The sequence below is a fragment of the Mya arenaria genome, chromosome 15 (genome assembly GCF_026914265.1).
Source record: "Mya arenaria isolate MELC-2E11 chromosome 15, ASM2691426v1".
Lineage (NCBI taxonomy): Eukaryota > Metazoa > Mollusca > Bivalvia > Myida > Myidae > Mya > Mya arenaria.
Window position 1 is genome coordinate 28,956,595 of NC_069136.1, and position 27,151 is coordinate 28,983,745.

General features: G+C 35.7%; 1 protein-coding gene across 6 annotated transcripts in view; it reads right to left on the bottom strand.

Moving 5' to 3' along the window:
* Window positions 1-26,775, bottom strand: part of LOC128218819 (Na(+)/H(+) exchanger protein 7-like) — a 46,026-nt gene extending 19,251 nt beyond the window's left edge. The window contains exons 1-9 of one of the 6 annotated variants that reach the window (XM_052926537.1): window positions 26,752-26,775; window positions 22,745-23,259; window positions 12,913-12,954; window positions 11,151-11,219; window positions 7,079-7,160; window positions 6,390-6,417; window positions 3,387-3,496; window positions 2,985-3,060; window positions 1,905-1,975 (exon numbers count right to left, since the gene is read on the bottom strand). In XM_052926537.1, the coding sequence (XP_052782497.1) occupies window positions 1,905-1,975; window positions 2,985-3,060; window positions 3,387-3,496; window positions 6,390-6,417; window positions 7,079-7,160; window positions 11,151-11,219; window positions 12,913-12,954; window positions 22,745-23,259; window positions 26,752-26,763 (1,005 nt within the window). In that variant the 5' untranslated portion in view covers window positions 26,764-26,775. Of the gene's footprint in view, window positions 1-1,904; window positions 1,976-2,984; window positions 3,061-3,386; window positions 3,497-6,389; window positions 6,418-7,078; window positions 7,161-11,150; window positions 11,220-12,912; window positions 12,955-22,744; window positions 23,260-26,118; window positions 26,234-26,405; window positions 26,720-26,751 lie in introns of those variants that run through there. The other 5 variants (XM_052926535.1, XM_052926540.1, XM_052926539.1 and 2 more) reach the window with 5 other exon arrangements.
* Window positions 26,776-27,151: the final 376 nt, after the last annotated feature.

Below are 27,151 nucleotides of genomic sequence, written 5' to 3' on the forward strand. Positions count from 1 at the left end.
TTGGCCAATATTTCCCTCCGGTGTTAAATGCGCCACACGAATGTGTAAATTTGCCAAGCAGCAGAAGAACTGTTCTTTTAATCTTGTCGGCAAATACCACATGGTTTCGTCCTGTGATGTTTTTCTCTTCAGTTCGCTACAACTGTTTGGGTCAAACCTACGTCTTTCTTTCGACATAAGTACACCTGGAAATTCCAGAGATAACCGATGACAGCATAAGGACACGCGGACATTTTAATTCCTCTTTTTGCGGGCTTGTAAGAAGCACCAACGATTTTCAAATGGTGACCGTAATATTTGATCATTGCTTCATCAACAGATATGTATTAATGCATGTTGAAATAAATCATGCTGCTTTCTCATACAGCTTCTATAAGAGGGGTCACTGTGGATCCATTGTAACCTTTACAGCGACCTTGTGATATTTGTCCGGTTGGTTTATTTTCTATTTCATAGATTTCCATTTCAACTATACAGCTTTTTGGTAAGGAATGTTCTGTTGATATATTTGCAGTCAAATTGGTTTCCATGATAACTTTATAGCGATCAGGTAATAGATGTCCGGTTTAATTTATAAGAACCTTATGGCTAACTTTTAAACAGTTAAAGGGGCTACACGCCGTATGATGAAATAGCGAAAAAAAAGAGAAAATTGTCGAAAACTGACCTAAACTAGGTATCGATGTGTACAATGCACTGAAAACTAACCATTAAATTGAAGTACCACATAGTTTACAATTAATTTATTTTTTCGCAGTTTTTTTCCGTATTTTTCCGTTAAAAAAGATTACTAGGTATGTCTACCTAGTAGAATTCATTCTTATGCGTGATTGGCTGGTCGATGTTATCACGTGATATTACCAAGTTTAATATAGGTATATATTTTAAATATTCCTGCGGTTCAGGGTAAGCCTTCATAGCACGGTGGATACAACAACACTGGACTGCAATTTTGGCGACACTGGTTCGAACCCGGTCTCCGACTCGATTTTTTTTGCATTTTGGTAAAAAAACATTACTATTGTGATATCAAAGAGTAAAACATGTCATTAAATAATTGTCCTGAGATTCGTTACAGTACAAAACTGATTTTGGTGCCAATCTGGTGTATAGTCCCTTTAAAGGGAGCGTAACTAGAGTTAAATGACCTTCAAATGCAACTTCATTCGCCTTTGAAATGAGTTGTGTTATGCTGGTCACGTATTATGTTTATACCTAAAATACCACAGCGTGGTTTTGCATATTTCTAGATTTGGGAGCGCTACCACAGTGCACTTAAGCGACTGATTATAGTTTAATTCAACCATGTAATGTCTACCTTATCGAAGTTAACACACAGGTCCGTAAAACAAATTTTATCTCACAGTAATACCACTGCGCACTTTTGCTCATTTCTTAAATTTGACAGTGATACCATAGCACACTCTTGATACAAGAGCATAACATAAGCTTGCTGTTTCATTAAAGCAAGTATACTAAAGCCAGAGCCGAATAATGTTGAATGACGACTTTTAAAGACATACCGTTGCTTTGTGTTGCATGGTTATTATGTTGGAAAGAAATACCGTAGTGCAGTAACTGTTTCTAAGACAAAGTACCATAGTGTACTAATGCTGGTTTTAAAATTCACAATATTTCTTATTTTAATGACAAACACACCACGAATTTGTGAAAAATGTGCATTTTGCGACTGCGGAACAGGATGTACCCATTATTTCGGTACGTTACGGTCGTCTACAGTATTCCTACAGTAAAACAGTAGCGGTAACCAGCACCCTTGGAAAATTGGTCTGCATTAGGCGGTTACGATAGCGCGCCGATGTATGGTAGCGGTATTCGAAAGGATATAAGATTTAAAAAAAACGCGACGGTAGTCTGAACAATAAACAGGTACTGTTACTCACCTGCCCTGCACTAATTGTATCTATTTTGTTGAAAACGTGCATCACGTTGTATAACACCACCGTTACACCATCTATAAGAACATTCTACGTTACAAGGTCGTTTTACCGCATGGTATAGTGTACATTTGAAGACTTTGAGGGGTTATTTTGTCGCCGTAAAATATGGTGTGTTCCCACTTGGTAAAACCAATAAGCAGACAGGCGTGGGCAGGCCTTGATTAACTCAAATATACAACCGCCTCTCTTAAAGATATTTAGGTTGGGGCTAGGGGATGTATTGGGTGTTGAAAGGTCACCCCCCCCCCGCTCCCCATCCCCCACACATTTTTGTATAGGTGGACAAAAAAACGTTATCATAAAACACACCCTTATGTTTTTACCAGGTGGACAAAACATCCCCTAAACTATAACACCTCCCATGTCATAAATAATTGTTCCGAAGGATTCCGAGCTACAAAAATGACAAAGTTGTATACGTTATGACCTTATATTAATTTGATATTATTCGATCAGGTGTTATGAATAAAATCTACATAATATACGTATATTTAAACCTTTACAGCAAATGAAAAAAATGCAATGCACATTGAATCCTGAACACCAACTAAAGAAGCACATAAGAAGGGCATGGGTTGGTCAATTTTAACCAAATTGGTATGAGGTTAAAATAGATAAATATTTTCAATATTTTAATTTATATTTTAATACTAGTCTTCACAGCCAATAATAAAAAATGCATTGCATATTGAATCTTAATGACCAACTTAAGAAGCACATAAGAAGGGCATAGATTGACCATTTGTTATAAAATAAGTTTAAATTTATACAGAAAATAAAAACATTCAAATGGATTAACATAACTAAGATATTAGTTATTATTTACACACAAAAGAGTATTTGTTAATTATTATCCGTTGAACGACTGCAACAGGTGTGGCTCCAGCTTGTGTTATGGGTTTGAGCAGCATTATTAACAGGCTTCTTCGATAAACAATCAAAGGAAATTGTCAGTATTGAAGTAAGTCGCAACCAAATCGTATATGAATGTGATATTTGGGGTAAACACTATAATGCACGTACCATTGAGCAATGATTCACCAAATACAAGAAAGTACAAGGTATTGTTGACCCCAATTTCTTGGAAAACAGCAAGCACCTGCAAACAAAGTTGTTCAAATGCATTAACAATATGAGTATGCAATAGTTTTCTTAGTTTTTGTATATTTTGGTGACAATTACGTTCAAAAGTCAGATTAAATCACAGCTAGAATACCGTATTGTGTTGTGTACAGCACATGTATGTAATACTGGTAATTCATTATGTAAGTTGCAACCTATTTGTACTGAATGAAATACAATCGAAGACATTGTGATGGGTTATTTAACCAGAATGTCTTGCGTACAATTAAAACATGTAACCAAAACAAGGATTATATCACCAATCCATGTCTAAGGGTACATGGTATATGAGTATAGAATTACCGCTACGGGGTCTACAGCCACAATGAGCGCACTGAATATCAGAAACTGGACTAGCGTACATTGGACGTCCTCCATCGCCCCCGCCTGATACAGACCCCACATAGACAGACCTAGAATATCAACAAGTAAGACTTGAAAACCGCAATTCAGTAACCAGAGCAAAAAAACCTATCATATATTAATTGGACAAGAGGACACTTACATAATGGAAACTACAGGGACAATCTCAACAGTCAAACGTTTGACAATGCACGTGTTAAAAGGCAAACCCTAAAAGAACAGCAATTTCAAAATAGCGTAGAGTCAAATTCAATGATAACATGAAACATGAAACATTTGATAAAACGCCTATTTTTACATGAATACATATTAAATGGCGTTGTACGAATAAATAAAATAAATGTAAATGCAGGTTAATAGAAGAAATGTACATTATACTACTTAACTGTTATGAGTTAAAAATAAGAAGCAAATTGAAATAATTCAAATAAATTACTACAAAAATCATTTTATAAAACTCATCACTATACACGTACGTAATAATAATAATAAAATATTGTATTCATGACGTAAGAAAATGTGAACAGTATTTTAAGACAAACGATGCACGTGTAGTTATACAAAATAAATTAAAATCAGTTCATTAATAAACTTTCCTTACTATCACAGTCACTACAGTCTTTAAAATAATGCATAAAGGTCTCGAAACTCATTCCACAATTTTGTCCTATAGTAGAAAAACTTCTGACACAAAATGTTCTTCTCTTATTGAATGGCACAACATAACAACCGCTAACAAGATGAGGCGATCGTAAGTTCCGTGTTGGGGTCTGTTTTTTTAGAATCTCTGTAAGGTAGCCATGAGGATTACCAACAGCGCAGTTGTACATGAAGGTTAAAATATTGAATGTAATTCTGGCTTTGATTGGTAGCCAATGCAGTTCACAAAGAGTTTCTTTGGAGCTGTCAAATTTCATGCGATTCAGAACTAGTTTGGCACATATATTTTGAAAACGATGCAATTTGCTAATCTCACACTATGCGATTCCGAAGTGGAGTACATTACAATAGTCAAGATAACAAATGACTAGTGAAACACAAGAGTTTCTGCATCTTCTTTGGTGAGATATTATATATATATATACATGTATATATACTTTTGATTCTGAAATAATTCAACATGGCAGTTCGACTTTTTCGTTTAACATGCTCTTTGAAATATAATGTTTGGTCAAGAAATGCCCCAAGATATCTGATACAGACAGACAGACAGACAGAAAATTTATTCAAGTCTCACTTTTATACATTCATGGGATAAATACAGATAAAACATGCAACAATAATGTATAAAACCACTCCTCATGGAGTTATGAGAGATTATTTGCTCAATAAAAAAACAATCAAATTTATCAACTTTAAAACATGCAATACAACTTAAAATATTCGGTAATAAAGATAAGGTGAGAATAATCAGTATTGCACAAAATATGCAATAAAACATATAAACACTAATTACTTGTAATACAGATACTGACGTCGGAGTTTTAGGATATCATGACAGGTTTTGGCACTGTGTTTAACAATAGTTCCATTTGAAAGAAGGATACAACTTCCTGATTTGACTTCATCTCCTGCTAAAGGTTTTTTGTGTTACATTCATGAAGCTGTTGCCTACTACCGAACATAATTAACTCAGTTTTTGAAGTATTAATTTTAAGTTTATCTTCATTCATCCAATTGTTGATTATAACAGCACGCTTCTAGTTCCTGTATTTTTTGAGTTTCAGATATTGAAGATGTTGGTTTATACGTTTGTTTGCAGTGTGGGCATCTACAAAGCCATAGAGTGAAATAGATGTTATAATTACATCAAACAGTGTTCACATTTTTTAGAATATACTAGTGATAACTTCATATACGAAGGTTAGACTATTCTGGTGATAAGTGCATATACTGAGGTTAGAATATACTGGTGATAAGTGCATATACTGAGGTTAGAATATACTGGTGATAAGCTCATATACTGAGGTTAGAATATACTGGTGATAAGCTCATATACTGAGGTTAGAATATACTGGTGATAAGCGCATATACTGAGGTTAGAATACTCTTGTGATAAGCGCATATACTGAGGTTACAATATACTGGTGATAAGCGCATATACTGAGGTTAGAATACACTGATGATAAGCACATATACTGAGGTTAGAATACACTCGTGATAAGTGCATATACTGAGGTTAGAATATACTGGTGATAAGCGCATATACTGAGGTTAGAATATACTGGCGTTAAGCGCATATATTGAGGTTAGAATATACTGGTGATAAGCGCATATACTGAAGTTAGAATCTACTGGTGATTAGTGCATATACTGTGATAAGCGCATATACTGAGGTTAGAATATACTGGTGATAAGCGCACATACTGAGGTTAGAATATACTGGTGATAAGCGCATATACTGAGGTTAGAATATACTGGTGATAAGCGCATATACTGAGGTTAGAATATACATGTACTGGTGATAAGTGCATATACTGAGGTTAGAATATACTGGTGATAAGCGCATATACTGAGGTTAGAATATACTGGTGATAAGTGCATATACTGAGGTTACAATATACTGGTGATAAGTGCATATACTGAGGTTACAATATACTGGTGATAAGTGCATATACTGAGGTTAGAGTATACTGGTGATAAGCGCATATACTGAGGTTAGAATATACTGGTGATAAGCGCATATACTGAGGTTAGAATACACTGGTGATAAGTGCATATACTGAGGTTAGAATATACTGCTTATAAGATAACCATTAGGTAGATGACCAAAGAGTTTGTGTTGGCTGTTATAAGTAACAATGTATAATCTTTTATTTCGACTTTGGCCTTTTGCTTGTATATTTCGTTTAAAAAAGTTTATGACAAATATTTTTTATGATATGTTACTATTACTTCAGATGTGGTTTTGAGTTATTTTCTAACAATTGATATAGGTCTTACCAATTAAAAAGCAGTTCATCACTGTACCCTGGAAAAGAAACTTACTAATGTTAATCCTATACAGAAACAAATTACGTACATTCAATGATGCATTTAATAGATGTTTGCCGAGCAGATTAGGATATCAAATGACGTTCATTCAATGATGCATTACATAAATATAATTATGCCGAGCAGAGAATGATATTTGGATAAACACTGTTTTAGAAGGAGTTTAACATCGGTTGCGACAAAACTCCACCAACATATAAACGGCATACTTAAATTCATGATTGTTATAATTAACAATTACTATCATTGGATCTTAGAACCTACAATAAACCTACACCCTACACACATTGTATACCGTCAGTCTCTAAACATACAGTTGTTACGACATAGCATACTTCTTTTATTAATTAAATATTAAATGTTGCTTCATTAGAAACAAGAGTGCCGCCAAACAAACGCCAACGCCGGTCTATGTTTAACAAGTGGCATCATGCACTAGACAATAACTTAAGTCGAGAAATGGGCCTTGTTACACATGACACCTGCGTAACGTCTCTGGCATCGTGTGGATTTCATTTGAATAGCCTTAACTGTTTTTTTTTACTGTATTCAGGCCGACGACTACGACGACTACGACGACAGTACTATACCTTGACATTTTCCTTCAAAAACCAAACGTGCTAAAAATATAATCTTACCAGCACAGCAAATAATAAAACTCCACCAATGTTTTCGGCAAAAGTTCTATCGTGGAGGCTGAATGCTGCTTCCAGAATAATACTGAAAATGTCACCATCAACAGGTTGAGCCAAGCAGAAAATTGTTCTTGGATTAATACAATGGAAACAACAGGATCAAGTATGTGGTTACAATTAAGTGTGCCTAAAACTGGCCGCTTGGTTAAAAAAGAATCCTTCTTGCATAACGGATATGTGTTTCTGGTCATGTTATCAGTGCTGGGAAATTCGAAAATTCACTTCGACTCTGTAAAAATGCGATATTTTACGTCAACTTTTATTTTAATATTACTGCACGTCATGATGTCAGTAAAAACATGCATGTTGAAATCTGGTGAAATATGCAATTTAGCAATAGGAAAAAAAGGTTCAATTATATGTTTCAGGTAGCAAGGGGAGATCCGCCACATGGATCTCTGCGCAGCCAATAACACTACAAATCTCGTTACCGACGGAGGACCCCATATAGTTCAATTTGTTACTAAATTGCTTAAAATTAGGAAGAAATAATACACATGCAATTACCGATACATGACTATTTTTACAATGCAGTATTTTTTGTATTTTTCTTATTGATAGAATTTGCCAAAAAAAAACACCAAACATTTCGGATCAAAGCTGTTATTTCATCGGTTAGCCATTAAATCTCACCGACATATTGCCGGTGTAAAGAATTATATGGACCACCCGAATGACTTCGGAGACTATCGCCATGAATCTACCTATCTACATTGTGGAAAATCAACTCTCAAATAGATATAGTTTTATGCAGGTTATTCAACATTTGAAATTCAAAAAAACACATATTAACTTGTTTAATTTTAATTCTAAACTTCCGCTTTACGTTAATTATGAAATCATTTCTATTACATTTAACATTATTCCCAGCCGTGCATCAAGAAAAGAGTTTGTATACAGGTGTAGTGTATCAACACACATACTGTGCTGTAAGTCTATTCAGTTGTTAAAACCTACTAACTGGGTAAACGTTAATATCTGGTTTAACACTCTTTTCCAATACTAGTGAAAGTCAATATAGGTGGCCATGAGTGGGCTATACAGTTCATGTTTAAGATACATGAAAATTTGTAGATTATTAAGTGATACCTGTTTACTTTTAAGGCACATCAATGTCATTAATGGTTCCATTATTGAAGATTTGTGATGAACTCAATAAACATATGTATATTTATGAAATGTAGAAAACAAAATAAAATACGTATTAATGTAATAACTTTAAACATTGATTTTTTGTGATATATGATATATGCAACAATGTGTTTTAAACAATTCAAATAAAGGTTGTTCATGGATGATGATAACAACAAAGCAGACAAACGCATACATGTATCATATATAATATATATTCATTTTTTCTTAAAGTTATTTTTATTCATATGTATATATGAATAAAGGTCACTTTAACAAAAAAATGAATATATTATAAAATATATTATATAATGATATATATTAAAAAAAATCGCTTTGTTTTGACAGTATTATTTTCTAGAGAGCGTTCCTTTATCTTGATCCTCATAGAATCACGACCCCCGGTCATTAGTCTTCAGAAATATTAACCACCGGGTCATAGTATATCACGCCTCCAACACAAGTGACGCAACACCATTGGTCAAGAACTGGTCACGCCCATATTTTTTCCATATTGGATAAGTAAATAATAGTGTTCCAAAATGGCGTCTATTTTACGATTCCCATATAACATTTCCTATCAGTCGATCAATGGCCACCTACTTATATTACTCCGTAACTTATAATATCGAAACCCGGGTCATAATATTATCAATCCTCTACACGAATTGAAATGATACCGGGAAGTCGTTTCTTATGCCAGGGTCGCAAATTCGTGTAGAGGGGTCGTAATATTATGTCGCCTGAGTCGATATATTATGAACAGACAGACAGACAAACATAAATGTTTATTGTCTTAAACATGTTATATAACAGTTTCTTGCCAATATATGATCAATATAAGCATATATATAAATAGATTAGTCAGTACGGTCACAACAATGCAAGGTCGAAATACAAAGAAAAGGAGAAAAGTATAAGTAAGTTAAATTAAAGAACATACAAGAAGGTATCGCAAAAAGGAAAAAGAGATACATATCAAAATCAAACTGCGAGATATATATTAAATAGAGTAATGAAATATTATGGGGGGGGGGGGGGGGGGGGGGTGGGGGCTATTAACTAATGTCATAATACTTCTAAACGATGTTATTTAAATAAGAATATATTTACCTAAGCTACTTAATTAGTATGCTGACGTTTTTTGATAATATTAGTTCGATAAACCTGTATATACTTGGGTTTCTAATATAATATGTTGTTGTTTTTCTGAGATTTTTATATATAGGTCATATTACGATAAAATGATATTCGTCATCTAATTCATTAGAGCTACAAGCAGTACAATAACGCTGAGCTCTAACTATTCTATTTCGGTCATATCGGCTGGTTTCTATATGAAGTTTATTAGATGACAATCTATGCTTAGACAAAGACATTCTGAGTTGATTTGGTAAAACATCTAGGTACAGTTCAATTTCAAAATGTTTCTTAATAATGAGTTTTTATGTGCATAAAGTATTACTTTTGCTTATCCCTTCATACCATGAACGCTAAGAAACATCGGGCACTCTATTTTTAAACATAATATGAAAATTTTACAAATTAACTGAGTTTGGATTTAACCACACGTATGAGAAACCAAACAATATAACAAAGATTTTACCTTGCTAGCCGAGTTGTTACGACAATCAAGACTTCTTAACAAGTCACTTTACAATTCTTTTGTGATAATGTTGTCGGTAGAAATAGTTTTACACCAAAATTTAATAATACTACAATACCTTTCACCGTAAACGGCCATGTTGCATGAGCTCGTTTAACGCCAAGTTTATATTTACGAAAATTAAGGTGAATACGCTCGATCCCCGACAAAAGCGTCAACAATTGGCAAACAAATCTTGGCTTAAAATCGCCATGCTGTGATATTATTGTCATATGTCCATGTTTTCTTTTTCATGTAAAATACCCCTTTCCCGAATTACCATTATCTTTTTCTTTTCTATGTTAACATCAAGTCTCCATTTCAAACAATAAAAATGCAACAAATTTAAGCTTTTTTGTAATTCATCAACAGTTAAAACAATTCTAAGCCTTTCCCGCCATCATTTCCTAGGGCCTTATTTACTAACGTCTTGTGCCCGAGTTTCAGACTCAGGCTCAGAAAAATTGAACTCTTAAATGTATCAAAATATCTATAACATAACTTTATTTGATTAAAGATGTGCGGTTGATTGTAGAACAGATTTTTGGTAAAACATACATAATTTTTACCATCTTTGCCATTTTATAAGCATTTTAACAACAAAATTAGGTCAAGCTTTTCTGAGTCTGAGTCTCAAACTGAGGCTTAGGACGTTAGTGAATATGGGCCCTGCTTTATACAGCTTTAGCCTGTGGCTATGTAAACTAACACTATCAAAAACACGTTTCATGTCAATAAAGGCACAGTACAATCTTTTATCATGTAACAGTTTTTTTCACAATTTCATTTAATATAAGAATAGAATCTGAAGTAGACCGACCCCTATGAAACCCAAATTGAGAATCGCTCAGTATATTATTATTTTCTGCCCAGTCAGTTACTCTTTTCATTAATATTCCGGTATTATTTTTTTTGCAAAACAGCTTACTTATGTCATTCCACGGTAATTACTTGGGCTGCTCGAGTCGTGCTTTTGTATACAGGCACAATATGCCTTTAGACCACTTCAATGGAAAGTGTCCCGAATTAAGAATAGCATCGAATAAATCAACTAGATGAGACGACAGGAAATCAACTGACTCGATAAAATATAATTGCTCATTACCAAACGCTTTACCCCTCTATATTGATTAAACTACCTGTGGGTTCGTGACTCTAGGGGTTGGGGGTCAAAATACATCCTTACACCTGCATTGTGTACACGCGGGGTAAAATCACACATATATATTTACTACTTACGGTGGCAGAAGAAACAAGAAGAACTCGTGTGGAGCAAACAGGGTAAGGTTCTCCGAAACGCCAGTGTAGCTAAAATAGAAGTGTCGTTCATACAGTTGTAAACACATGTATTTTACATGTTGGTCACGTTGATAATATAGTCGATTCTCTGATTTGATGGTGTAATTTCCTTGTCTTTATTCTCTTAGTTTATACTGATTTATTTTAGCGCGACTGTGATAGTTAATTTATTTTAGCGCGACTGTGATGATTAATTTATTTTAGCGCGACTGTGATGATTAATTTATTTAAGCGCGACTGTGATGGTTAATTTATTTTAGCGCGACTGTGATGATTAATTTATTTTAGCGTGACTGTGATTACTATTTTATTTCAGCGTGACTGTGATGATTTATTTATTTTAGCGTGACTGTGATGACTAATTTATTTTAGCGTGACTGTGATGATTAATTTATTTTAGCGTGACTATGATGGTTAATTTATTTTAGCGCGACTGTGATGATTAATTTATTTTAGCGTGACTGTGATTACTAATTTATTTCAGCGTGACTGTGATGGTTAATTTATTTTAGCGTGACTGTGATGATTAATTTATTTTAGCGTGACTGTAATGATTAATTTATTTTAGCGCGACTGTGATGACTTGTGTATTTCAGCGTGACTGTGATGATTAATTTATTTCAGCCCGATTGTGATGATTAATTTATTTTAGCGCGACTGTGATGGTCAATTTATTTTAGCGCGACTGTGATGATTAATTTATTTTAGCGCGACTGTGATGACTTGTGTATTTCAGCGTGACTGTGATGATTAATTTATTTCAGCGTGACTGTGATGATTAATTTATTTTAGCGTGACTGTGATGATTAATTTATTTTAGCGTGACTGTGATGATTAATTTATTTTAGCGTGACTGTGATGATTAATTTATTTTAGCGCGACTGTGATGATTTTTTTAATTTATTTTAGCGTGACTGTAATGATTAATTTATTTTAGCGTGACTGTGATGGTTAATTTATTTTAGCGCGACTGTGATGATTAATTTATTTTAGCGCGACTGTGATGACTTGTGTATTTCAGCGTGACTGTGATGATTAATTTATTTCAGTCCGATTGTGATGATTAATTTATTTTAGCGCGACTGTGATGGTCAATTTATTTTAGCGCGACTGTGATGATTAATTTATTTTAGCGCGACTGTGATGACTTGTGTATTTCAGCGTGACTGTAATGATTAATTTATTTCAGCGTGACTGTGATGGTTAATTTATTTCAGCGTGATTGTGATGATTAATTTATTTTAGCGCGACTGTGATGATTAATTTATTTTAGCGTGACTGTGATGATTAATTCATTTTAGCGCGACTGTGATGATTAATTTATTTTAGCGCGACTGTGATGATTGATTAATTTTAGCGCGACTGTGATGATTAATTTATTTTAGCGTGACTGTGATGACTGATTTATTTAAGCGTGACTGTGATGATTAATTTAATTTAGCGTGACTGTGATGATTAATTTAATTTATTTTAGCGCGACTATACTTATATGAATCTCGAGTCCGTTTCTTAAGTAAAAGACAGTATATACTTGTGTCATTAGAAAGAACCCAATTGAGGATTAAACCCACAAACCTTTTTTTGAGAGGCGGACACATGCACCATGAGACTCTCTTATGTTGCTTGTACACATAGCAGTTTAATATTTATGAACGTTATTATACCCATTTCGAATATAAGTGACGTGAAGGAGAGTACTTACTGCAAAATTACACCAAATATAACGCCTATAACAATCAGCGAACTGCAAAAAATGAACCAGATATAGCGCCTGGTACAATATAACGCCTGGTACAATATAACGCCTGGACGCCTGGTACAATATAACGCCTGGTACAATATAACAATGTAAGGCCTAGTACAATATAACGCCTGGTACAGTATAACGCCTGGTACAATATAACGCCTGGACGCCTGGTACAATATAACGCCTGGTACAATATAACGCCTGGACGCCTGGTACAATATAACGCCTGGTACAATATAACAATGAAAGGCCTAGTACAATATAACGCCTGGTACAGTATAACGCCTGGTACAATATAACAATGTAAGGCCTAGTACAATATAACGCCTGGTACAGTATAACGCCTGGTAGAGTATAACGCCTGGTACAATATAACAATGTAAGGCCTAGTACAATATAACGCCTGGTACAGTATAACGCCTGGTACAATATAACAATGTAAGGCCTAGTACAGTATAACGCCTGGTACAGTATAACGCCTGGTACAAAATAACGCCTGGTACAGTATAACGCCTGGTACAATCAGAACACTGTAAAACAAATAACATCAAATATAACCCCTGGTACCATAAAACGCCTAGTAAAATCAGCACACTGTAAGACAAAATAACACCAAGTATCTCGCCTGGTACAATATAACGCCTAGTAAAATCAGCACAATGTAAGACAAAATAACATCAAGTATAACGCCTGGTACAATATAACGCCTAGTAAAATCAGCACACTGTAAGACAAAATAACACCAAGTATAACGCCTGGTACAATATAACGCCTAGTAAAATCAGCACACTGTAAGACAAAATAACATCAAGTATAACGCCTGGTACAATGAAACGCCTAGTAAAATCAGCACAATGTAAGACAAAATAACATCAAGTATAACGCCTGGTACAATAAAACGCCTAGTAAAATCAGCACACTGTAAGACAAAATAACATCAAGTATAACGCCTGGTACAATAAAACGCCTAGTAAAATCAGCACACTGTAAGACAAAATAACACCAAGTATAACGCCTGGTAGAATATAACGCCTAGTAAAATCAGCACACTGTAAGACAAAATAACACCAAGTATAACGCCTGGTAGAATAAAACGCCTTGTAAAATCAGCACACTGTAAGACAAAATAACACCAAGTATAACGCCTGGTACAATATAACGCCTAGTAAAATCAGCACACTGTAAGACAAAATAACACCAAGTATAACGCCTGGTACAATATAACGCCTAGTAAAATCAGCACACTGTAAGACAAAATAACATCAAGTATAACGCCTGGTACAATATAACGCCTAGTAAAATCAGCACACTGTAAGACAAAATAACATCAAGTATAACGCCTGGTACAATAAAACGCCTAGTAAAATCAGCACACTGTAAGACAAAATAACATCAAGTATAACGCCTGGTACAATATAACGCCTAGTAAAATCAGCACACTGTAAGACAAAATAACATCAAGTATAACGCCTGGTACAATAAAACGCCTAGTAAAATCAGCACAATGTAAGACAAAATAACATCAAGTATAACGCCTGGTACAATATAACGCCTAGTAAAATCAGCACACTGTAAGACAAAATAAAACCAAGTATAACGCCTGGTACAATATAACGCCTAGTAAAATCAGCACACTGTAAGACAAAATAACATCAAGTATAACGCCTGGTACAATATAACGCCTAGTAAAATCAGCACACTGTAAGACAAAATAACATCAAGTATAACGTCTGGTACAATAAAACGCCTAGTAAAATCATCACACTGTAAGACAAAATAACATCAAGTATAACGCCTGGTACAATAAAACGCCTAGTAAAATCAGCACACTGTAAGACAAAATAACATCAAGTATAACGTCTGGTACAATATAACGCCTAGTAAAATCAGCACAATGTAAGACAAAATAACATCAAATATAACGCCTGGTACAATGAAACGCCTAGTAAAATCAGCACACTGTAAGACAAAATAACACCAAGTATAACGCCTGGTACAATAAAACGCCTAGTAAAATCAGCACAATGTAAGACAAAATAACATCAAGTATAACGCCTGGTACAATATAACGCCTAGTAAAATCAGCACACTGTAAGACAAAATAACATCAAGTATAACGCCTGGTACAATATAACGCCTAGTAAAATCAGCACACTGTAAGACAAAATAACATCAAGTATAACGCCTGGTACAATAAAACGCCTAGTAAAATCAGCACACTGTAAGACAAAATAACATCAAGTATAACGCCTGGTACAATAAAACGCCTAGTAAAATCAGCACACTGTAAGACAAAATAACACCAAGTATAACGCCTGGTACAATATAACGCCTAGTAAAATCAGCACACTGTAAGACAAAATAACATCAAGTATAACGCCTGGTACAATAAAACGCCTAGTAAAATCAGCACACTGAAAGACAAAATAACATCAAGTATAACGCCTGGTACAATAAAACGCCTAGTAATATCAGCACACTGTAAGACAAAATAACATCAAGTATAACGCCTGGTACAATAAAACGCCTAGTAATATCAGCACACTGTAAGACAAAATAACATCAAGTATAACGCCTGGTACAATAAAACGCCTAGTAAAATCAGCACACTGTAAGACAAAATAACATCAAGTATAACGCCTGGTACAATAAAACGCCTAGTAATATCAGCACACTGTAAGACAAAATAACATCAAGTATAACGCCTGGTACAATAAAACGCCTAGTAAAATCAGCACACTGTAAGACAAAATAACATCAAGTATAACGTCTGGTACAATATAACGCCTAGTAAAATCAGCGCAATGTAAGACACAATAACATCAAATATAACGCCTGGTACAATGAAACGCCTAGTAAAATCAGCACAATGTAAGACAAAATAACACCAAGTATAACGCCTGGTACAATAAAACGCCTAGTAAAATCAGCACACTGTAAGACAAAATAACATCAAGTATAACGCCTGGTACAATATAACGCCTAGTAAAATCAGCACACTGTAAGACAAAATAACATCAAGTATAACGCCTGGTACAATATAACGCCTAGTAAAATCAGCACACTGTAAGACAAAATAACACCAAGTATAACGCCTGGTACAATATAACGCCTAGTAAAATCAGCACACTGTAAGACAAAATAACATCAAGTATAACGCCTGGTACAATATAACGCCTAGTAAAATCAGCACACTGTAAGACAAAATAACACCAAGTATAACGCCTGGTACAATATAACGCCTAGTAAAATCAGCACACTGTAAGACAAAATAACATCAAGTATAACGCCTGGTACAATAAAACGCCTAGTAAAATCAGCACACTGTAAGACAAAATAACATCAAGTATAACGCCTGGTACAATAAAACGCCTAGTAAAATCAGCACACTGTAAGACAAAATAACACCAAGTATAACGCCTGGTACAATATAACGCCTAGTAAAATCAGCACAATGTAAGACAAAATAATATCAAGTATAACGCCTGGTACAATAAAACGCCTAGTAAAATCAGCACAATGTAAGACAAAATATAATCAAATATAACGCCTGGTACAATAAAACGCCTATTAAAATCAGCACACTGTAAGACAAAACAACATCAAGTATAACGCCTGGTACAATACAACGCCTAGTAAAATCAGCACAATGTAAGACAAAATAACATCAAATATAACGCCTGGTACAATATAACACCTAGTACATGATTACGCCTTGTTCAATCAAGACACTGTTAGACAAAATAAAAGGATTAATTCAAACAAAATAGTACATGCACAATGGTAATTTTATACAATTGCAGTTGATCGACTTATTTTAGCGTTAAAAAACTGTATAAGTGAGGGCGTAAAAAGAGCTCGAACAAGTTTTAAAATGTCCATTTCAATATCAACTTCTCATTAAAGATACCAATTAAATGAATCAGTTTGATGTTGTTTTCAGGTATTCTTTTGACCTCATCATGTATGAAACACACACCAGTCCCTACCACATACTAGGTCTCTATTAAGTATGATTCACACACCAGTCCCTACCACATACTAGGTATCTATGAAGTATGATACACACACCCGTCCTTACCACAAACAAGGTCTCTATTAAGTACACATACACCAGTCCCTACCACATACTAGGTCTCTATTAAGTATGATACACACACACCAGTCCCTACCACATACTAGGTCTCTATTAAGTATGATACACACACCAGTCCCTACCACATACAAGGTCTCTAATATGCACGATATAAACACCAGTCCCTACCACATACAAGGTCTCTAATATGCACGATATAAACACCAGTCCCTACCACATACTAGGTCTCTAATATGCACGATATAAACACAAGTTCCTACCACATACTAGGTCTCTATTAAGTATGATACACACACCAGTCCCAACCACATACAAGGTCTCTAATATGCACGATATAAACACCAGTCCCTACCACATACAAGGTCTCTAATATGCACGATATAAACACCAGTCCCTACCACATACAAGGTCTCTAATATGCACGATATAAACACCAGTCCCTACCACATACTAGGTCTGTAATATGCACGATATAAACACCAGTCCCTACCACATAATAGGTCTCTATTATGCACGATATAAACACCAGTCCCTACCACATAATAGGTCTCTAATATGCACGATATAAACACCAGTCCCTACCACATAATAGGTCTCTATTAAGTATGATACATACACCAGTCCCTACCACATAATAGGTCTCTATTATGCACGATATAAACACCAGTCCCTACCACATAATAGGTCTCTATTAAGTATGATACACACACCAGTCCCTACCACATACAAGGTCTCTAATATGCACGATATAAACACCAGTCCCTACCACATACAAGGTCTCTAATATGCACGATATAAACACAAGTTCCTACCACATACTAGGTCTCTATTAAGTATGATACACACACCAGTCCCAACCACATACAAGGTCTCTAATATGCACGATATAAACACTAGTCCCTACCACATACAAGGTCTCTAATATGCACGATATAAACACCAGTCCCTACCACATACAAGGTCTCTAATATGCAAGATATACACACAAGACCCTACCATATACTAGGTCTCTAATAAGCACGATATACACACCAGTCCCTACAACATACTAGGTCTCTAATATGCACGATATACACACAAGATCCTGCAATATACTAGGTCTCTAATATGCATGATATACACACAAGACCCTACCATATACAAGGTCTCTAATATGCACGATATACACACAAGACCCTACCACATACAAGGTCTCTAATATGCACGATATAAACACCAGTCCCTACCACATAATAGGTCTCTATTAAGTATGATACACACACCAGTCCCTACCACATACAAGGTCTCTAATATGCACGATATAAACACCAGTCCCTACCACATAATAGGTCTCTATTATGCACGATATAAACACCAGTCCCTACCACATAATCGGTCTCTAATATGCACGATATAAACACCAGTCCCTACCACATACTAGATCTCTATTAAGTATGATACACACACCAGTCCCTACCACATAATAGGTATCTATGAAGTATGATACACACACCCGTCCTTACCACAAACAAGGTCTCTATTAAGTACACATACACCAGTCCCTACCACATAATAGGTCTCTATTATGCACGATATAAACACCAGTCCCTACCACATAATAGGTCTCTATTATGCACGATATAAACACCAGTCCCTACCACATAATAGGTCTCTATTAAGTATGATACACACACCAGTCCCTACCACATAATAGGTCTCTATTATGCACGATATAAACACCAGTCCCTACCACATAATAGGTCTCTAATATGCACGATATAAACACCAGTCCCTACCACATAATAGGTCTCTATTGTGCACGATATAAACACTAGTCCCTACCACATAATAGGTCTCTATTATGCACGATATAAACACCAGTCCCTACCACATAATAGGTCTCTATTAAGTATGATACACACACCAGTCCCTACCACATACAAAGTATCTAATATGCACGATATAAACACCAGTCCCTACCACATACTAGGTCTGTAATATGCACGATATAAACACCAGTCCCTACCACATAATAGGTCTCTATTATGCACGATATAAACACCAGTCCCTACCACATAATAGGTCTCTAATATGCACGATATAAACACCAGTCCCTACCACATAATAGGTCTCTATTATGCACGATATAAACACCAGTCCCTACCACATAATCGGTCTCTAATATGCACGATATAAACACCAGTCCCTACCACATACTAGGTCTGTAATATGCACGATATAAACACCAGTCCCTACCACATAATAGGTCTCTATTATGCACGATATAAACACCAGTCCCTACCACATAATAGGTCTCTAATATGCACGATATAAACACCAGTCCCTACCACATAATAGGTCTCTATTAAGTATGATACATACACCAGTCCCTACCACATAATAGGTCTCTATTATGCACGATATAAACACCAGTCCCTACCACATAATAGGTCTCTATTAAGTATGATACACACACCAGTCCCTACCACATACAAGGTCTCTAATATGTACGATATAAACACCAGTCCCTACCACATACAAGGTCTCTAATATGCACGATATAAACACAAGTTCCTACCACATACTAGGTCTCTATTAAGTATGATACACACACCAGTCCCAACCACATACAAGGTCTCTAATATGCACGATATAAACACCAGTCCCTACCACATACAAGGTCTCTAATATGCACGATATAAACACCAGTCCCTACCACATACAAGGTCTCTAATATGCAAGATATACACACAAGACCCTACCATATACTAGGTCTCTAATAAGCACGATATACACACCAGTCCCTACAACATACTAGGTCTCTAATATGCACGATATACACACAAGATCCTGCAATATACTAGGTCTCTAATATGCATGATATACACACAAGACCCTACCATATACAAGGTCTCTAATATGCACGATATACACACTAGTCCCTACCACATACAAGGTCTCTAATATGCACGATATAAACACCAGTCCCAACCACATACAAGGTCTCTAATATGCACGATATAAACACTAGTCCCTACCACATACAAGGTCTCTAATATGCACGATATAAACACCAGTCCCTAACATATACAAGGTCTCTAATATGCAAGATATACACACAAGACCCTACCATATACTAGGTCTCTAATAAGCACGATATACACACCAGTCCCTACAACATACTAGGTCTCTAATATGCACGATATACACACCAGTCCCTACAACATACTAGGTCTCTAATATGCACGATATACACACCAGTCCCTACAACATACTAGGTCTCTAATATGCACGATATACACACAAGATCCTGCAATATACTAGGTCTCTAATATGCATGATATACACACAAGACCCTACCATATACAAGGTCTCTAATATGCACGATATACACACAAGACCCTACCACATACTAGGTCTGTAATATGCACGATATAAACACCTGTCCCTACCACATAATAGGCCTCTATTAAGTATGATACACACACCAGTCCCTACCACATACAAGGTCTCTAATATGCACGATATAAACACCAGTCCCTACCACATAATAGGTCTCTAATATGCACGATATAAACACCAGTCCCTACCACATAATAGGTCTCTAATATGCACGATATAAACACCAGTCCCTACCACATACTAGATCTCTATTAAGTATGATACACACACCAGTCCCTACCACATAATAGGTATCTATGAAGTATGATACACACACCCGTCCTTACCACAAACAAGGTCTCTATTAAGTACACATACACCAGTCCCTACCACATAATAGGTCTCTATTATGCACGATATAAACACCAGTCCCTACCACATAATAGGTCTCTATTATGCACGATATAAACACCAGTCCCTACCACATAATAGGTCTCTATTAAGTATGATACACACACCAGTCCCTACCACATAATAGGTCTCTATTATGCACGATATAAACACCAGTCCCTACCACATAATAGGTCTCTATTATGCACGATATAAACACCAGTCCCTACCACATAATAGGTCTCTAATATGCACGATATAAACACCAGTCCCTACCACATAATAGGTCTCTATTATGCACGATATAAACACCAGTCCCTACCACATAATAGGTCTCTATTATGCACGATATAAACACCAGTCCCTACCACATAATAGGTCTCTATTAAGTATGATACACACACCAGTCCCTACCACATACAAAGTATCTAATATGCACGATATAAACACCAGTCCCTACCACATACTAGGTCTGTAATATGCACGATATAAACACCAGTCCCTACCACATAATAGGTCTCTATTATGCACGATATAAACACCAGTCCCTACCACATAATAGGTCTCTAATATGCACGATATAAACACCAGTCCCTACCACATAATAGGTCTCTATTAAGTATGATACATACACCAGTCCCTACCACATAATAGGTCTCTATTATGCACGATATAAACACCAGTCCCTACCACATAATAGGTCTCTATTAAGTATGATACACACACCAGTCCCTACCACATACAAAGTCTCTAATATGCACGATATAAACACCAGTCCCTACCACATACTAGGTCTCTAATATGCACGATATAAACACCAGTCCCTACCACATTCTAGGTCTCTATTATGCACGATATAAACACCAGTCCCTACCACATACTTGGTCTCTAATATGCACGATATAAACACCAGTCCCTACCACATTCTAGGTCTCTATTATGCACGATATAAACACCAGTCCCTACCACATACAAGGTCTCTAATATGCACGATATAAACACCAGTCCCTACCACATTCTAGGTCTCTATTATGCACGATATAAACACCAGTCCCTACCACATACTTGGTCTCTTATATTTATGATATACAGTCCAGTCACTACCATATACTAGGTCTCTAATATGTCTCAACTAGAATGTTGTTGAACTAGACAACATATATGTGTATGGTATACATACCAGTTCCAATCACGTACTAGATCGCTTATATATTCAATATACTAACAAAACATAACGACGAAGTAGTCTGTCTTTGTGGACGATATACACACCAGTATCAACCACGTACTAGAGATCTAAAATGTACGATATACACACCAGACCCACCCACCTCAAATATGTACGATATACACACTAGTCCACACTGCATTCTAGACCTCAAATAAGTACGATGTACACACCAGTCCCAACCACGTACTAGACTTCATATGTGTACGATATACAAACATGTCCCAAACACGTACTAGACCACACATGTGTACAATATACACAAGTCCCAACCACGTACTAGACTTCATATGAGTAAGATATACACACCAGTCCTAACCACGTACTAGCGCGCATGTGTGAACAATTTATAGACTACATGTGTGTACGATATACACCAGTCCCAACCACATACTAGCGCGCATGTGTGAACAATGTATAGACTACGTGTGTGTACGATATACACCAGTCCCAACCATGTACTAGCGCATGTGTGAACAATGTATACACTACATGTGTGTACGATATGCACCAGTCCCAACCACGTACTAGACTTCATGTGTGAACAATTTATACACCACATGTGTGTACGATATACACCAGTCTAGACTTCATGTGTGTATTATAGACATATGTCTCAGCAAAGTACTAGACTCTTTAATCATATAGACAAGCAAGCTGATAAGATTGTAGAGAAATAATGCCAAATAGACGGTAAAAAACAGCAAACTTACCAGGATTCTGGCACCTTGGACGAGAGGAAATGTGAATAGTGGAAGCCGATCTTGCTTAGCCCTGCTAGAATCACCACCAGAGAAAACACGAGTGGGTACTTCACGTTAGAGAAATTGAAGGTAAACAACTCTATCCCGTGGGTTGTGTCGTGGTCGTCTTTTTCGTGACCACCAATTACTTTGTGTTGTGTGGTGCCATCTCCGTGACTGTCTGTTGTGGAATGTGGACCAGTGTCATTGTGTATAGATTCTGTTGAGTTTTGCGACGGTTGTGCTGTTGGTTGTGAATCAGTCTCTGATGTTGTTGTTGTTGGGCTGTGGGTACCAGTGCCAGTGCTCTCTATTCTTTTGGTCGACTGTGATGGTGAAGATGTGAATTTTGGGCTATTTTGGTCGTTTGTTTCTGGCAGCTCGTTTGACGATGCAGTTGTTATTGTTGTGGTCGAACAATAAGTGTAGTCCACACCTATTGTTAATACAAAGCCGATTATCATCCACCTTGCTCCCGCCATTTTCTGAAGCAAAAAGTGTAGCCAATACAATTCATTTATTAGTTGATTCTGACAGCAATATTGTTTAAATTAAGCTTGATGATTGGTGTCTTAATTAATTGGTTTGAAGTTAGATACACATACGACATTGGACATTCAAAATTTCCAACGTCCAGTGCTTTGCAAGAACGGCATTCAATTTTGTGTGTTCAATGTACAATGTCGCCCACGACATTAATTTTTTATTGTCCAATGTCTAACCTGGAGCCAGTACCACATGCATGTTTATGTTTTGAATATTTTTGAATGCCCAATGTCGTGCCAGGACGACACTCATTTTGAATGTCCAATATCCAATGTCGTGCCAGCGAGAAATTAATTTTTAAATGTCCAATGTCGTGCCAGGACGACATTCATTTTTGAATGTCCAATATCCAATGTCGTGCCAGGACGACATTCATTTTTGAGTGTCCAATATCCAATGTCAGCGAGAAATTAATTTTTAAATGACCAGTGAACGAAAAAGAAGTGGACGCGTGTATGAAGTGAAAGGCTAGGGCACATGAATGTATGGAAGGGGTGAGGCAGCTCATTAAAAAAGAATGTACAGCTCATTAAAACAGAATGTAGTTTAATGAAGATTTAAGAGTAAAGAGGAAGAAAAGAGGAGTTGAGTATTAACTTCATTTTTTAAAGAGTAATAAAACTATTGAAGATCATATAAATTTTTATTTGGTTTTAAATTAACATATTTTATCGAGCAAAACGGTAAAATTAAACTCATAAAGTTTGGGAAAAAAAATGAATTTGTAGAAGAGGTAGACAGATAGGATAGATATCGCTTCATGTACGACTACATGTTAAATTGCTTTCAACTGAATGTCAAAAAGGAAAGACAGGTGAAACATCTCGCATCATGCACGATCATGCACACATGCGGGGGTTTTGAGAGCTGGGTTCGAGAATTAGCACCACTATATGTCCATCAAAATTCAACCAGACATGGGGAAATCCTGGAAAATGGACGTACAAATGCCCGATAGTATTATGTCATTTGCAATATGCCGATGCTTCAAACATAAAAATTCCATATCAACTTCCAGGGACAAAATTCATTTTTAAATGCCCAATGACCAAAGTTGTGGCTTTTTAATGTCGAATGTTTTGCTAACTTCGCACAACCTTTTAAAGGCCTACCAAAATTCAAACGTCGTTTGCAGGACCAAAAATAAAATGTTAAAAAACACACATTTTTATTCATTTTTTTAGGTTTAATATTTAGCAAGCATAATACATTTATCCGTTGCAGCGTGTGTAGATGTAATCAGGAGATGTGCACATTTGACGAATGAAGATTTAATCAGATTTTTAATAAAAAAGCATTTGCATTTTTCCGGAAATGTCTTTATACGAAATGGATATGTTTTTGTGTCAAAATAGTCAACAAAACCCTTTCAACAATGTCTTGCAGCTATGTGGTGATTGCAGCTATTTTAAGAAATATATTTACATTTTTGTTATCATATATAGTTATATTGGTCAAAGACTTTTCCGAAAAAAATGCAGTATTTATTTTTTTTGGTACAAAATCTGTACAAATCTTCTTTCGTAAACTTTGGTCAACTCCTTATTACCCCAAAACATGTCACAAGTTTAACTACCAAAATATCAGTTTTCAATACTAAATTAAACATAAACTTTTGCTTTGAAAGGTTTTATTTTTTGGCCTTCCCCACACACTTTTGCACTGTGGAAGGCCTTTACTTGCAGAATAGAAAAATATAAAACATAATTGATATATGATGATGAATTATATATCGTGAAGTTCATAATATGATAAACTGTTAGCCAAACAAAGAAAAGAAATAGAATACGGCTACAAAACCCAACATTGAAACAATAATACGACCACCAAACCAACATAGAAACAATAATACGTCCGACAAACCAACAAAGAAACAATAATACGTCCAGCAAACCCAACAGAGAATCAACAATACGTCCAGCAAACCCAACAGAGAATCAACAATACGTCCAGCAAACCCAACAGAGAATCAACAATACGTCCAGCAAACCCAACAGAGAATCAACAATACGTCCAGCAAACCCAACAGAGAATCAACAATACGTCCAGCAAACCCAACAGAGAATCAACAATACGTCCAGCAAACCCAACAGAGAATCAACAATACGTCCAGCAAACCCAACAGAGAATCAACAATACGTCCAGCAAACCCAACAGAGAATCAACAATAGGTCCACCTTACCCAACAGAGAAACAATAATATGACCACCAAGAGCAATAGAGAAACATTAATACGACAACCAATAGCAACAGCGAATCAACAATACGTCCACCAAACCCAACAGCGAAACAATAGTACGACCACCAACCCCAACAGCGAAACAATAATACGACCACCAAACCCAACAGCGAAACAATAATACGACCACCAAACCCAACAGCGAAACAATAATACGAACACCAAACCCAACAGCGAAACAATAATACGTCCAGCAAACCCAACAGCGAAACAACAATACGTCCACCAAACCCAACAGCGAAACAACAATACGTCCACCAAACCCAACAGCGAAACAACAATACGTCCACCAAACCCAACAGCGAAACAACAATACGTCCACCAAACCCAACAGCGAAACAATAATACGTCCTTTAATCGCAATAGAGAAAGAGAAACCAACAACAAACTTTAAACAACAACAAAATGTATAAACTAACAGTTTGCAAAAGAAATTTCAAACAAGAATTCCTAAAATTTAAATAGATGAACCTAGAATAGCAATGCCTAAAGTCCAAAAGCTCACTGATCCTGGTATATTTAATGTCCACGTGAATTATTGAAATCACTTCATAAGCACCATTATTTAAAACGAGCAGCACTTTCAGAATAGTTCCTACAACGGGTTGAATTGTAATCCTCATAGAATAATTCATTAACTTGATCCTAGATCCGAGGAGATTGCCATTCCGTCGTCACCAAACAACACACTTCAAAAATCCTCAATAAATTTCTCTCAATTTTTATTCTCAAATTTCTATTCGGTTATAAATAGAAAATTCCTGAACATTCTAAACAAACCGATCTGATAAATACATTATAACAATATCATATCAGAGTTTATTTTAATGAATCAATGTCACCTACCTTTGAAACTAGATTATTAAACAACAAATAACTGAATCTATAATACATATACCAGTATAATATATATGTTACAATATATAAATGTAATACCGGTTTCTCTTCCTGTTTTTCGGACTATGATTTAGGCTGTAGAGCTTGAAGCGAAACCGGTTAGCAAATATATTGGTTGATATAATGTGCTGTTTATACTTTATTGAATTGCACACCTTCAATTCTAAATCTTTCAAGTAAATGATGCACTCACTGAAACACGTTTCAATCATATATTGATTCGCAATTAATACAGACATATTCCTTGCATGGTTTAAAAGGATATACATGCAATTTGTATTCCAATACACAATACCTGCTTCGCCATGCTCTAGAAACAAAGTTCTTTACAATCGCAATCTAATATTTAAGTAGCGTTTAAATGATTTTGTGAAATACACTTCCGGTTTAGGGTTGACTCGATATTATGGATATACAATGAGTTCGGGTAACTCGATATAATTCACATTTCACGATTTTCACTGAATTATTTTCAAATACCCGATGTCTTTCAATACAAATCTTGAAGGGTTCCTCTCTCTCTATATATATATCTTCCAAGGTTAAGGTCATGAACCATTGACCTCAACTGTCATGTATTGATCGCATTGATAATTATTCGCGATCAAGCGCGCACATATATCGACTTTCCATTAAGGAATTTAAAATGTGACTACACATCATATATATCATTGTTTGGTTAATGCGTGAAAAGA